This window comes from Trichomycterus rosablanca, chromosome 12 (genome assembly GCF_030014385.1).
Source record: "Trichomycterus rosablanca isolate fTriRos1 chromosome 12, fTriRos1.hap1, whole genome shotgun sequence".
NCBI classification, from domain to species: Eukaryota; Metazoa; Chordata; class Actinopteri; order Siluriformes; family Trichomycteridae; genus Trichomycterus; species Trichomycterus rosablanca.
Window position 1 is genome coordinate 31,116,779 of NC_085999.1, and position 14,144 is coordinate 31,130,922.

The following is a 14,144-nucleotide window of genomic DNA, read 5'->3' on the forward strand; positions in this document are numbered from 1 at the left end:
GGTTTGAGATGTGTTCTGTCTTCCGTTATCGTATGCATCTCTCTCCAGCGCTCTCCGTTTCCCCGGCACAGCCAAGTCCAAGCGCTGTTCACAATACAAATCTAATAACATGTAAATTGGAGATAAGCCCAGATCCCTCCAAGTGATATTTTTACATTCATAGTTTGTCAAGTCAATTCCTAAGCCCCTGTTTTAGCAGCACAACACATAACGACTGAGAAAATTAACTGGAAAGGTGATTTATCACTGCAAGCACACTGTCAAGGACTCCTGCCGCTGCCGTGGGAGGGAGGGAGCGCGCGTGCCTACGTCTGGATGCGAAGGCGCCACAGAGTGTCATTTTAAATTATGGTATTTTATTCCGGATGCATCGTATTTACATCGTCCCATTTTTATTTGTGGCTCCTATTATCCTGCAAAACACTTCTGCATGAAATCTTATTTGTGACACGGCTGACCCCAAAGAATTTCATGAAGAGTTCGCTTTCCTTTTTTTTTTTCTTTTTTTTTTGGGGTGGACTCTCTCTCTCTCTCTCTCTCTCTCTCTCTCCCAGCGCTCAGACCTGTCACAGCTGCTGCTGGCAGCCCCCGGTGGAGAAATATCACCTGGAAAACTCTGCACCCTCCTCCACACAGCCGCAACCCTCTAGCATCTGCCACTGTAATTAAGTCCAAGTCAGTGATTCCTGACCAAGAGTGCGAAATAAACAGCCGGCCAGAACCGCACAGAACAAGAAGCGAATTAAAGAGAAAACATAACGCCGCTCAAGAAGGGCTAATGAGAATGTAGGATGGTGGGAGGGGAAATGAAGGAGGAGAGCATTTGCTTTGTATATTAGGACTAATTTGCAGCTCGAATTATTTGCTTGCATCTGGGTTTATGTTATTTTCCGAGCTGAATTGGTAATTTGAGAAGAAATGCTGCGTTCATTCTGTAATGCGTGACAGATTGTTTCCCAGTAACAAAGCGCTCCGAAAGCACCCTGCGATCCAGCGTCGTGCATGTGCTGAGCCCCTCGCTGCGTCCCAAGCAGAAGTTGGTTAAAGCAATGATGTATGATTAATGCCAACATGAAATATGGGACAACAGTGGCTGTTCACCAACTGCCGTGCTGCCGAAATCCAAATCTGTCTGTATCGTTTCTCTTTGGCGTTCTCTGATCTCTTTGGTGTTCACGATATCAGGCTGTAAATATACACAAAGCATTTTATGATCTAATAATACTAATCAGTTCACTCAGTCCTTCATCTGCACACAAACCAGGGCATGAAGTGGCAGCAATAAGCCCCCCAAAACACTTTTTTTTTTCAAATAAAATTAGATTAGTGGCGAATGTTTATCCATTAGGCAGCCATCCATTGTTGGTAATGAACCGGAGGGAGAGTGCTGCAAAAATTTTGGGAAAAGTTGCTGGGAGCTCCTCTGCGGAGCTCCTTTCACCCTCCTCCCTCTTCCAAGAATGTTAAATTATCAAGCCCTAATACTGGCAGCCGAAATTCGACTGTCGGCGTGCTCGATGTTTCCAGGGCATTTGCAGATGCTTGAAATAATCTCTAATGTTTTTTGCTCAATCTGCTCTGGAGATGGATGAAATAAATACTTTAAACTAATTAATGTAAGACCAGCTGTTACCAAGCCTTGGCTGGCATTAGTGAATATTGATGGGAGCGCTGGGTCTCCTACAGTCTTGCCATGTTTGCGCATGATTTAGAGAGCCGTACAAACACCGTTTCATTCGGTACCAGGGGCCCACTGTGGATTCATGTGCCAGATCTTATGAATTCCGTGGAATCTGTTTTCTTTTCAGATTAATAAATACGTTCAGATAAATGAAAATGGTTTGTGGCATGAAGCCGCTTGATCACGTCGAACCTCGCGTAGAGAAACTGTAAAACTCATTTGTTAAGATCCTAAATAAACAGTCATCATTTGCAGGCGCAGTGTAACACATCAGGCTTGTGGTTCGTGGCCGTGTTGTGGGGGATTGACTGAGAATAACTGCACAAAGAACAACATGTGCAAACACGGTGGCGAAAAAACTAATTAAATTTGGTTTTATGTGCTATTTATTCTCGATAACAATAGCAAATGCAGCAGGAACTGTTGGAAAAAAATGCTTTGTTTTAATTTCAATTCATTTTATTAATACACTAAGTGCAATGCATTAACACACCCAGGAGAGAACGGCTATCCCCTCACCCTCAGAGGTAGCCAATCATGTCTGTATCTAGACGCCTTACCAGCCGATAGCACTGTGGATTCAAACCCTGGATTCCAGCTAGCGTACATTTATTCAGGTCAGGATTTGCAGTTGACTTGGTCCGGTTTCCCTAGAATCACTGAGTGCAATGCATTACCACACCCTGGACAGAATGGTGATCCATCGCAGGGACTCGGCCTTTCCCCATGCATTATTTATAATAATTATATATTTAAAAAAATAAAATGATCCACATTCAGATGAGCTCTGAATAGAGAACCATGGCTCAAGGGTCCAATAGTAGTAGCTTCATGCCAAGGGTTAAACCCACAACCTGCTAGTAAGTAGTCTAGATCCGTAATGACTGATCCATCACTGTTCTTCCACTCTTTACTATTTCTTTTTTGTTTATTTAATGGGAACTGTTCGTTTTTAAAAATCTACATGTCCATGCTTTTCTACACTTGCACTACTGACATGCTGGCCAAGAAGGGTTGCATTATTTATAATAACTTTATTTTAAAATGATCTGTAATTTGAAGGGGTGGGTAGAACTGTCGCCTGTCGCGGGTTCGATCCCCAGGCAGGGCAGTCCGGGTCCTTTCTGTGCGGAGTTTGCACACATGTTCTCTGTCTGTGTGGGTTTCCTCCGGGAGCTCCGGTTTCCTCCCACAGTCCAAAACATGCAGTCAGGTTAATTGGAGACACTGAATTGCCCTATAGGTGAATGGGCATGTGTGTATGTGTGTCTGCCCTGCGATGGACTGGCTCCTTGTCCAGGGTGTTACTGTGTGCCTTGCGCCCATTGAAAAGCTGGGATAGGCTCCAGCAACCCTAATTGGATACGCGTTTAAGAAAGTGTGAGTGTAATTTGAGACACAGTAGCTGTTCTGGAGGTTTGCACCAGAGACCCTAACTTTCATGTCCTTGCATCAATGAGACCTGGTTGCTTAATAACTGTGAGTCGGCGGTTTGTGGCTTGTCCCTATTCGGACCACTGTCTGTGGGTTCTCAACCATGACTGACTGAGCACTTTGCTGATTCAAAGATACTTCAATCCACTAGTCTGGCTGTAATGATTTAGGCCTTATTAAAGTCACTCAGGTCTTGGTGCCTGATCGGATCTGCTGCATTCAACACGGCAACTAGGTGTAACTACCATTAGCCCAAAATTTAATATATTTCTGACTGTAACATGCAGAACTCTTGTGAAATAGGCACTGCTATGTAATTATATACTGCATTACTTGCATCTGTTTGGAACATTAAGCACAATAAACAGTAAAAAAAAAAAATCCATCCATTTTCTCCTTAGAATCACATATTTTATCGGCCCCTAAGATGTCTGCATCATAAGTCTCATTAACAAAACTGATCACTCCTAAAAATCAATGTTGCTTGAATAGCTCTAGTTCATGCTAAAATCTGTAGATTCCCTTGCTGTCGTTTTAAGTGCTAATCTGTGTTTGGGTCCGTCTGTCTGTCAGGCCATTTTTCTTTGAATTTTGGTGGTCACCTTTTTAGTCAGCACTTCACAACCGCTAGTGTTCATACCACCCACTGGGAGCTCTGGAAAAAGACGACGGTGCAAATGTTTACCCCTTGTGTTAAAATCTAGTTGAAGTCGCCCTTGATTTCAGTTGGATAACTTCTCTCTGTGTCCTATTGATTTTTATCTTCCATCTCCTTCAAGGGATTAAAATCCATTTGTCCAAAGCTGTGATGCTCGATGTGCCTGAGGATCTGTGAAGGCGGTAAATAAAGGTTTAGCGCCTTCTGCTGTATGGTTTTTGTCAAAGAACTGGAGCTTTTAGACTACGTGACTGAGTGTGACCTCTTCATTTTAGAAAGTTACGGTGCCCAATTCCTCTTGTAATAATGCCTTCGATGTTAAGACAACTGGCTACAGTTATAAGTACCCAGAGTCCCACACTGTTTAGGAATCTCATTCCATTCACGTGAACGGAAGCTCTGGAGCATCGCTAAAAGCACACATACGATAACATCAATAATAGAGTTTACTCACATGACAATGACAGAATAGGCTATCAGTCATTTCCAGCTGATCGGGCTCGCTCGTGTAGATGTTAATGTGATTTTTTGCACAAACAAAATCTGTCCATAAATACCAATTCTGGAAAAAATAATGATTTATTCCATGCTACAGTCTAAGCAATTGATGCTTAATGTGTTTGGATGCAGTTGTGCTGAGTGTGTATTTCTCTTGCTTTCTTTTCCACCAGAAGAAGCCCCTATGTGCACTCCAACAGCGAGGGACAGCTATGAGAGGTTGTCATTGGCCAGTCAAGCTTTACCGCCAGGTTTTGCATCTCCTTTCCTGTTCCCTGACGGACTGTCATCAATAGAGACCCTACTGACCAACATTCAGGTGAGCTCTAAATATAGAACCCAGGGTCCAATGGTGGTCGCTTGATGCCAATATTTAAACCCACAACCTGCCAGTAAGTAGCTCAGATCCATAATGGCTGATCCTCTACTGTTCTTTTACTCTTTACCTGGGAACTATCAGGAACTACCAGTGTTTTTAAACATTTACATCTCTCTGCTTCTCTACACTTGCACCACAGACACCCGCCAAGAAGTGTCTGGTGTTGAGTTGCTGACATAATGTAAAAACAATGATCATCTCTTTGTCTTGTTTTTAATTAAATACGAGACATTCCATCAGCCCTAGATTATTGTTATCAGTTGAATACCTTTAGAAATCCTTTCTTAAGAGGGACCCAACCCCTTTAGGGTCCCCCTAGGGTCCATCTTTGCCTTTTAGGATACTGTGTTGTGCATTTACATTCAACAGTGAGTCCTTGTTTCTGCCAGTAGGTACAACTAGACATTTACTATACATTTTCCCCCCTACCAATGTCACCAACAGACCAAAAAGAAACCTGTATACACACCAGTGGGTGTTGATGTGTATATACACTGACCAGGCATAACATTATGACCACTGACAGAATAACACTGATTATCTCTTCATCACAGCACCTGTTAGTGGGTGGTATATGTTAGGCAGCAAGTGAACATTTTATCCTCAAAGTTGTAGCAGGCAAAATGGACAAGAGTAAGGATTTGAGCGAGTTTGACAAGGGCCAAATTGTGATGGCTAGACGACTGGGTCAGAGCATCTCCAAAACTGCAGCTCTTGTGGGGTGTTCCCAATCGACAGTGGTCAGTATCTATCAAAAGTGGTCCAAGGAAGGAACAGTGGTAAACCGGCGACAGGGTCATGGGCGACCAAGGCTCATTGATGCACGTGGGGAGCGAAGGCTGGCGCGTGTGGTCCGATCCAACAGACGAGATGCTGTAGCTCAAATTGCTGAAGAAGTTAATGCTGGTTCTGATAGAAAGGTGTCAGAATACACAGTGCATCACAGTTTGTTGTGTATGGGGCAGCAAAAGGGGGGCCAACGCAATATTAGGAAGGTGGTCATAATGTTATGCCTGTTCGGTGTATAGGCTCTATACATACACACAATTACACAAATTGGACATCATCTTAAAGTAACTGTGATCAGATGAATCACTAGTGAGCAGCTAGATTCTACTAAATATAGAACCACCTCCGCATTACTCACACTGACTGTACTAGCCTTAATAAACTATAGTCTGGTTTATAGTCCTTGGCTAGCTGAAGAAAACAGGTAGCATGAATGTTATGCTGTGAACTTTTGATCATTGTTTTCACGCAAACCATAGCGAGGCAGAAAGATGAATGTCGTTGATTAGCGTGGTCTGTGAGACTAATGATGTGAGTACAGTATAGGGAGCGGCCGTAATAGGGACATCAGAGCGACGCTGCTCCTGCTGGCCTCGCCGATAATTAGCCGGAGCACGCCGACTCCTCGCAGCCGCGCGAGTTTAGTAAGTCATCTTCAATCACGATTTCATTTTAACATTTTGATCGAGCACTCGTACACAAACCAACAAAAGCAACCCAGGCAGAAAATTGAGATAAAGCAACTTAGTCTAAATCGAGGTCATAAGAAGGAACAATTAGTATGATATAGCCCATTGCATCTGCCTTAATTGCATGTGTGTTGGGGATAATTGTTTTGAAATTGTCATAGCACCTTCAAAACTGCGAATGCACAGTGAGCTGGGTAAATGTTTTTCAGAAACGTATTTATTTGTTTAAAATAATAAAACCCACGACTGCACAGCTACAGAAACAAGTACATGCTACACCGATCAGCCATAACATTAAAACCACCTCCTTGTTTCTACACTCACTGTTCATTTTATCAGCTCCACTTACCATATAGAAGCACTTTGTAGTCCTACAATTACTGACTGTAGTCCATCTGTTTCTGTACATATATTTTTAGCCTGCTTTTACCCTGTTCTTCAATGGTCAGGACCCCAACAGGACCACCACAGAGCAGGTATTATTTAGGTGGTGGATTATTCTCAGCACTGCAGTGACAATGACATGGTGGTGGTGTGTTAGTGTGTGTTGTGCTGGTATGAGTGGATAAGACACAGCGGCGCTGCTGGAGTTTTTAAATATCATGTTTACTCACTGTCCACGTCAGAGATGATCACTTATCTATTGCTGCTGTTTGAGTTGGTCATCTTTTGGACCTACATCTGTGGTCACAGGATGCTGCCTACGGGGCGCCGTGGGCTGGATATTTTTGGTTGGTGGACTATTCTCAGTTCAGCAGTGACAGTGAGGTGTTTAAAAAGTCCATCAGCGCTGCTGTGTCTGATCCACTCATACCAGCACAACACACACTAACACACCACCACCATGTCAGTGTCACTGCAGTGCTGAGAATGACCCACCACCCAAGTAATACCTACTGTGTAGTGGTCCTGTGGGGGTCCTGACCCTTGAAGAACAGCATGAAAGGGGGCTAACAAAGCATGCAGAGAAATAGATGGACTACAGTCAGTAATTGTAGATCTACAAAGTGCTTCTATATGGTAAGTGGAGCTGATAAAATGAACAGTGAGTGTAGAAACGAGGTGGTTTTAATGTTATGGCTGATCGGTGTATGTGTGGCTTTGTATAGCTAAATTCCTGATACTGTTGCAGGGCCTGCTAAAGGTGGCCATCGATAACGCTCGTGCTCAGGAGAAGCAGGTGCAGCTAGAGAAGACCGAGCTGAAGATGGAGCTGTTCAGAGAACGAGAACTGCGAGAGACTTTAGAGAAGCAGCTGGCCATAGAACAGAAAAACAGAGGTATGTATACCAACAAGCTAGCTTCTACAAACATCAAATCATCATCATCATGTAATAAGGGTATTGAGAGACGGAGGCGGGGTTGGGATAGTCCACTACTACAGATATCTAGGGTTCGAATCTCAGCCGTGCTGTCGGCCAGTCAGGCTTCTACACAGATATGATTGGCTGTGTCTGAGGGGGAAGGAAGGCTGAGCCCAAGTCACATGACTCTTTTAAATAGGCCGAAAACAAAACAGGCGCTGCACATATATATAACAGAGGTGCCACCGCAGGTCTAGTTCTCAAACTGGACTTGGCACAGTTTTTACACCAGATGCCCTCTCTGACACAACCCTCCTATTTTTGTTCAGTCCAGGACCGGCACTGAAAGTGCACTGATAAGTACAAGTCCCATTGGCTATGCTGTTTCCCCATATCCCTCTCCTCCGGACATGACCCAATTGGCAGTGCAAACGCCCAACTGGGTGATAGCACAGTGGGTGATTTACATTATTAATGGAAAATGGATATGTGTCAGGTCTTGTTGGTTTGCTTTTGGTCGCTGGGATAAAAACACAGTACTAGAAAAAAACGTACGTGAACATGAGGAGAACTTACCAAACTGCACAGACTAAGAATAAACAGATCAAACCCAGGTTCCCTAGACCTATGTTGCTGTTATTCAAAGCGACTTACAAATGTGATTGAAATCAATGCCAGCAATTGAGGGTTAAGGGCCTTGCTCAGGGGCCAAACAGTGGCAAGTTGGCGGTGCTTGAACCTGCAACCTTCCGATTATTAGTCCTGCACCTTAACCACTGAGCTACCACCGCCTCTGTCTCTCAAATGAATTAATGTTAATGAATTAACGTACAACCCCATTTTGCTTCAGTAGCTGCTGTATCCTGATCAGGGTCTCAGTGGGACTGGTTCTAGAGCCTCAACACTTGTTGCAAGGCTGTAAAACATAAAATGAATTTATTATTACAGGTTAAACAACATGACATCTGACTTGTAGCCTTGTTCTATGCATTTATCACAGAATTCATCAAAATTAAGTACGTTAATATATAGTTGCCCCCTTTTGCTTCTATAACAGACTTCTCGTTTCTGGTAAGGATTTTAACTAGGGATGTCCCGATACGATCTCAAAGATCGGGATCGGGGCCGATCAAGGCATTTTTTAATTGATGGGAATCGGCTTTACTAAACCCGATCTTAATCCCGATCTTTTGTTTTACGTTAGCGTGTCCGCTGTGTGGAAATACTTTAAATTGAAAAGTAAAACAAGTCCAACAGTGAAGTGTAACGTCTGCAGTGTGAGCGTTTCACGAGGCGGTGGGAGCAGAGCTGCGTTCATGTGTGAGTGTGTATGTGAGTTAAGGATCACACCGGTTTACAAAACAACGTAGTGATGCACTCGTTTAATAAAGAAATAAATACACAGTATATTCACATATTGTCGGGAGCAGAACACTTTATTAACTTCTTCTGTTACGGTACCGAATAGCCGACAGTTGAGTCAAGCGCGCTATTTCATGTTCTATGGAAGGCCTAAAGGGTCAAAACACACTCACTTCGTGTACAAACGTCCATCAAACCATTGTCACAATACAAGCACTTTAAGAACTGGCTTTCCTTCAAAACAAAAGAGCCTTTCCATTTTATTTTGGTATTCAGGTTTTACTGTAATGCTTTTAAGTAACTTCTTTTCTTATATTCAAGTTAAGCTGCTACACAGATTTCTGTTCATTTTTAGTGTATCACTGCATTAAACATTTTTTTTCTTTGAATGTAAAGTTTAAAGTAAAACTAATTATCTCAATCATTTTGATTGATTTTGGAAAAATACAAAAACATTAAGCAATAGCTTGGATGCAGCATTTTTCCCTTCAGCACTGCAGAGCTATTTAGTTGTTAAACATATACATTGGATTAATCTGAATAATTGTAATGTACTTGAAGTGTGCACTGTGTGAACAGTATTATCTAGTTCTTATCTAGACAATATCTAGAAAATACAAGTATCGGTTTGAGAATCAGTATCGGATCGGGATCAAAATTTATAATCGGGATCGGTATCGGGAACAAAAAAAACGTGATTGGGACATCCCTAATTTTAACAATTTGGCTGCATCCCTGGAAACGCAAACTTTTGGTCATTTGGTCAAAAAAAGACCTTGTTTGTGAGGTCAGGTACCACATGTTGGATGAGAAGACCAGGCTCTTCAAACCACACAGTCATGTTAGAACAAAAAACTGTTCTTACAATATTAAAAGCATGTATGTTAATTTATATATTGATTTAATTCAGCATGATAGCAGGCTGGAACATGGCTGAAATTAATAATTAGGAAGGCTGTCCACATACATTAGACCATATTTTGCTCCTTCAGATCATCAGCTGTTACTCTACTGAACCCTGTCTCATTGCCGTTTTAACCCAGGCTAATCCAGGTTATCGCTGGCTCCATTATTTTGCTAATGACACAGTCCGTTTTCACACAGCGAGAACGTTTCCTTTTTCATGAACATCAGAGCAGGATTATGATCGGAATACTAAGCTCCTCACTGCCACTTATATTTTGACTCCTACACTTCTGTAGTCAGTGGGAACCTTCGACCGCGACTGACGTTTGTGCGTTTTGGGGTTTTCAGCGATAGTTCAGAAGCGCTTGAAGAAGGAGAAGAAGGCTAAGAGGAAACTGCAGGAGGCGCTGGAGTACGAGTGTAAGCGGCGTGAACAGGCAGAACAGAGTCTCAAACAGAGCTCACCTACAGAGAGCCTCCGATCCCTGAACGGTAAGTGCCGGTATCACATGGCAGAGGACCGTGGCATTTACGCTGCCCCGTTACCTAACGCTAATGATCGCCTGGCTTGAAACTAGTGGAAAAAAATGCATGTTACTGAAAGGTTCTGTAATGAAGTGGAAAAGGGCTGACAGGTACAAGGACGACTCGGTTTAGCCTATTAACCTGGTTTAATCTGACATTTGCTTTGAGCAGAAAGCTGTTCACTCTCAATTTGTTCTATTTTAGCTTTTAGAATATTTATATTTAATGTATGAATGTAATAATGGCTAATGGGACTTTAACAGCCGGTACAAAATGACATGAAAAGGTTAAATGTACTGCAGAACAGTGGGACAAATAGCTCCAACCTAAAGCGGTTATTTTGGCACATGCGGAATTGAACTTTATTCCCGTATTCTAAATGAGATTTCAGATCGAGCTTGTTTAAGACATGTTGCTATGGTTACATTGGTACATACGAGGGTTCTTCAAAAAGTTTCAGCACTTTTAAAACTCTGTTTATTAAGAATTTCAAAAACAAATGACATTAATTTTCTACAGTCACCTTCCTTTGGGATGCATTTTTCCCAGCGTTGTATTATTTTAATGCCATCAGCAAAAAATACGCTTGTTGGACCGCTGCTTTCACATCGTCATCATCACATGAAAATCTTCTTCCCCTTAAAGCTTCTTTGAGCATCCAAAAAGATGGAAATCAGATGGCGCTAAATCCGGACTATAAGCTCTCACAATCTCTCAGACACGACCATTCTACGGATTCTACTCCTCCCACCCTCACCGCTTCCAACCAAAATATAAAAGTGCGGAAACTTTTTGAAGATCGCTTGTAATTGGTATATTAGTAGTGCAACACTGCGCTAGCTCACTACCGCTGGGATACATGGCTCAAATCTATAGCCATGCTTATGGTATTTCACCTATCAAACCCTCCTTTTTCTGCAAAACATAGCCAATCATGTCTGTGTAAAAACCTGACCAGCCAATAGCATCGCTGAGATTCCAGGACTTAAATTTCAGCAGTGCGACTGGCTGGTTGACATGATATTTGGGCGAGTATGATTTACTGCTGTGCCGCCCAAGGATCTTCAAAAAGTTTCCTCACTTTTATATTTTGGTTGGAAATGGTAAGGGTGTGAGGACTAGTAATTGGTTGTGTCTAAGAGACTAAGAAAGCTTACAGTCCGGATTTAGCGCCATCTGATTTTCACCTTTTTGGACGCTCAGTGAAGCATTAAGGGGAAAAAGATTTTCATGTGATGATGTGAAAGCAGCGGTGCATCATTTTTTGCTGATAGCATTAAAAAGTTTTGGTTGGAAACAGTGAGGGTGGAGGAGTAGTAATTGATCGTGTCTGAGAGACTGAGAGAGAGCTTATAGTCCGATTTAGCGCCATCTGATTTCCACCTTTTTGGACGCTCAAAGAAGCTTTAAGGGGAAGAAGATTTTCATGTGATGATGATGTGAAAACAGCAATGCATCATTTTTTGCTGATGGCATTAAAAAGTGGTTAAACGCTGGGAAAAGTGATGTATTTGTTTTAAAAATTCTTAATAAATAGAGTTAAAAAAGTGCTGAAACATTTTGAAGAACCCTCATATGTTCACAGAAGAATTTTGCTTTTAAATGACACTGACACTTCAGGATGACTCTTGCTTGTCCTTCCATGATTGAGTGCTTGTTGTCAGACTCACCAGTGTGAGGATTGATTTTGACTCGTACTTGAGACGTGTACCTGAAAGCATTACAGTGGCGTCCCACACCACAGTAGAGCTCGGTAAAGAGTCTGAAAATTATGCACCCTAAAAGACTCCTCATGTATCACACGTCCTGGTTTATATTCACCACATCGCTCACCTAGTCGATTGTTTAAGCCCTTACCGCGCCATATGTAGCGCTGCCTATATGCCCTCCATCCATCACGCGAAACGATGTTCAAAAAACCTTTCTAATTAAGTGCAGATGTCATGGATGTTTAATCGTCATTATGCTTTCATTTTGCCAGACTCGTTGACCCAGGAGATAGAGACTGACCGCAGCAGTGGCAGAACAGATGCTGAAAGGACAATACAAGGTACATGTTTTTGAGGAGACTATAAATCTCTCTCTATGAGCCTTAGTTTCAGCCTGCTGTTCAGGCATGCAGCTTACCATCTGGGCCACAGCTCTTACAGTTCAAGACGAAGGTCAAGATCACTGGGATTCGTCAGGAGAACACAATTTTAAGGGTTTTTTTAAGGGAAATCACAGTTTTTCTCTGTGCATGTTGGCTCATCTATGCATCATGTTCTATGCTAGCCAGCATTATTGAAAAATATGTCACAGATTATAGACACAGGAGGTATCAGTGCTGCTTTTAGACTAGTTTTACATTTTGGGAGGAATACATTACTGGCATTACTAATTACATTTGTAAAAACTGCTAAATTTAGATCATGCCAGCTGCAAAGTGAAAATAATTTATAGAGTTTACTGTGTGGGAAACAGCCATGAGAAGTTTTTGATTCATGTACTATATATACAGAGTGACTTATTTAATAAGTATAGTTAATTATATTGTCTTAGTAAATTAGATGAACCACATACAGTATGTTTATAGGTAATGGACATACACTATATGTTGTAGCCTAGAGGTTAAGGTACAGGACTAGTAGTCAAAAGTTCACTGGTTCAAGCCCGACCACTGCTAGGTTGCCATTGTTGGGCCCTTGAGCAAGGCTCTTAACCCTCAGTTGCTTAGACTGTATACTGTCACAGTATTGTAAGTCGCTTTGGATAAAAGCATCTGCTAAATATATATATATGCATTTTCTCCCCTTTTCTCCCGATTTTTAGTGCATCCAATTTTTACCCAATTGCGTTATGCTTCCTCTCTACTGCAGCTGACCCCCGCCCCGATTGCAGAGAGCAAACTGACACACACCCCCTCCGACACGTGTGCAGTAGCCGACTGCATCTTTTCACCTGCAAGAGGCGAGTTCATATGCGGATCTGTTTTGTGTACGGAGAGCCACACCCTGATCAACGCATTATCCCTCAACTCTGTGCAGACACCATTAATCAGCCAGCAGAGGTCATAATTGCATCAGTTATGAGGTCCCTATCTGGCTTTTTCCTCCCTGTATGAACAACAGCCAATCGTTGTTCATGTAGCCCCCCAGCCAAGCCGGATGGCAGAGCTGAGTTTTGAACTGAGTTTTGAAGTTTAAAATGTCAGCTCTGGTGTGCTAGCGTGTTTTACCGCTGCGCTACCTGAGCGACTTAATATATTATTTTTAAAAATATGTTAAAATTAAGCTAGCCCACTCCTGCTAGGATCCAGGGTTTGAATCACCACTTACTTTAATATTTGGCTGTGTATGGGAGTCTGGTTATGGCCGAAGTCCCAAGATGGATTGTCGTCCTGTCTGAGGTGTGTTACTGCACTGTGACCAATGTTTCCACTCTGACCAGGATAAAGCGGTTGTAAAAAATAAAATAATTTTGCAGTACATGTATGTCACATAAGTAATTTGATAAAGGAAAAACAACATGAGTTTTTCTAACTTCTGTGCATGTAGTGAACTGTTTGTATATTTTACAGTAGTAATGTAAAATACCAGGGTGCCCAGGTGGTGCAGCAGTATAATCAGCTAGCACACCAGTGCTTGGATTTTAAACTCTCTGAGTTTGAAACTCAGCACTACTTCCAGTTGGCTGGTTGCCCACTAGCCAGTTGGCTGGATGCCCACTAGCGGGCATAATTGGAAGTGCCTCCAGCATACAAAATTGGCCATCAAAAAGTCTGCAGAATGGGAAAAGACCAGACTGAAAAGTGGGTGGGGTCTTCAACGCTGTGCAAGAATTCTAATTAGTAACTCGAGGTGCCTGTACAGGAAGTGGAGGAGCACGGAGATCAGGGCATGAAAAAATATGAGCTAATAAGAAGGGATTGTGGGCACCC

The 14,144-nt window shown here is 42.4% G+C and overlaps 1 protein-coding gene across 3 annotated transcripts in view; it reads left to right on the forward strand.

Annotated features, from left to right (window-relative positions):
* Positions 1-14,144, forward strand: part of dachd (dachshund d) — a 205,519-nt gene that overhangs the window by 177,363 nt on the left and 14,012 nt on the right. For 2 of the 3 annotated variants that reach the window (XM_063005795.1, XM_063005797.1), the window contains 4 exons: positions 4,445-4,590; positions 7,261-7,408; positions 10,049-10,192; positions 12,207-12,275. In XM_063005795.1, the coding sequence (XP_062861865.1) occupies positions 4,445-4,590; positions 7,261-7,408; positions 10,049-10,192; positions 12,207-12,275 (507 nt within the window). The remainder of the gene's footprint in view (positions 1-4,444; positions 4,591-7,260; positions 7,409-10,048; positions 10,193-12,206; positions 12,276-14,144) is intronic. The other variant, XM_063005796.1, reaches the window with a different exon arrangement.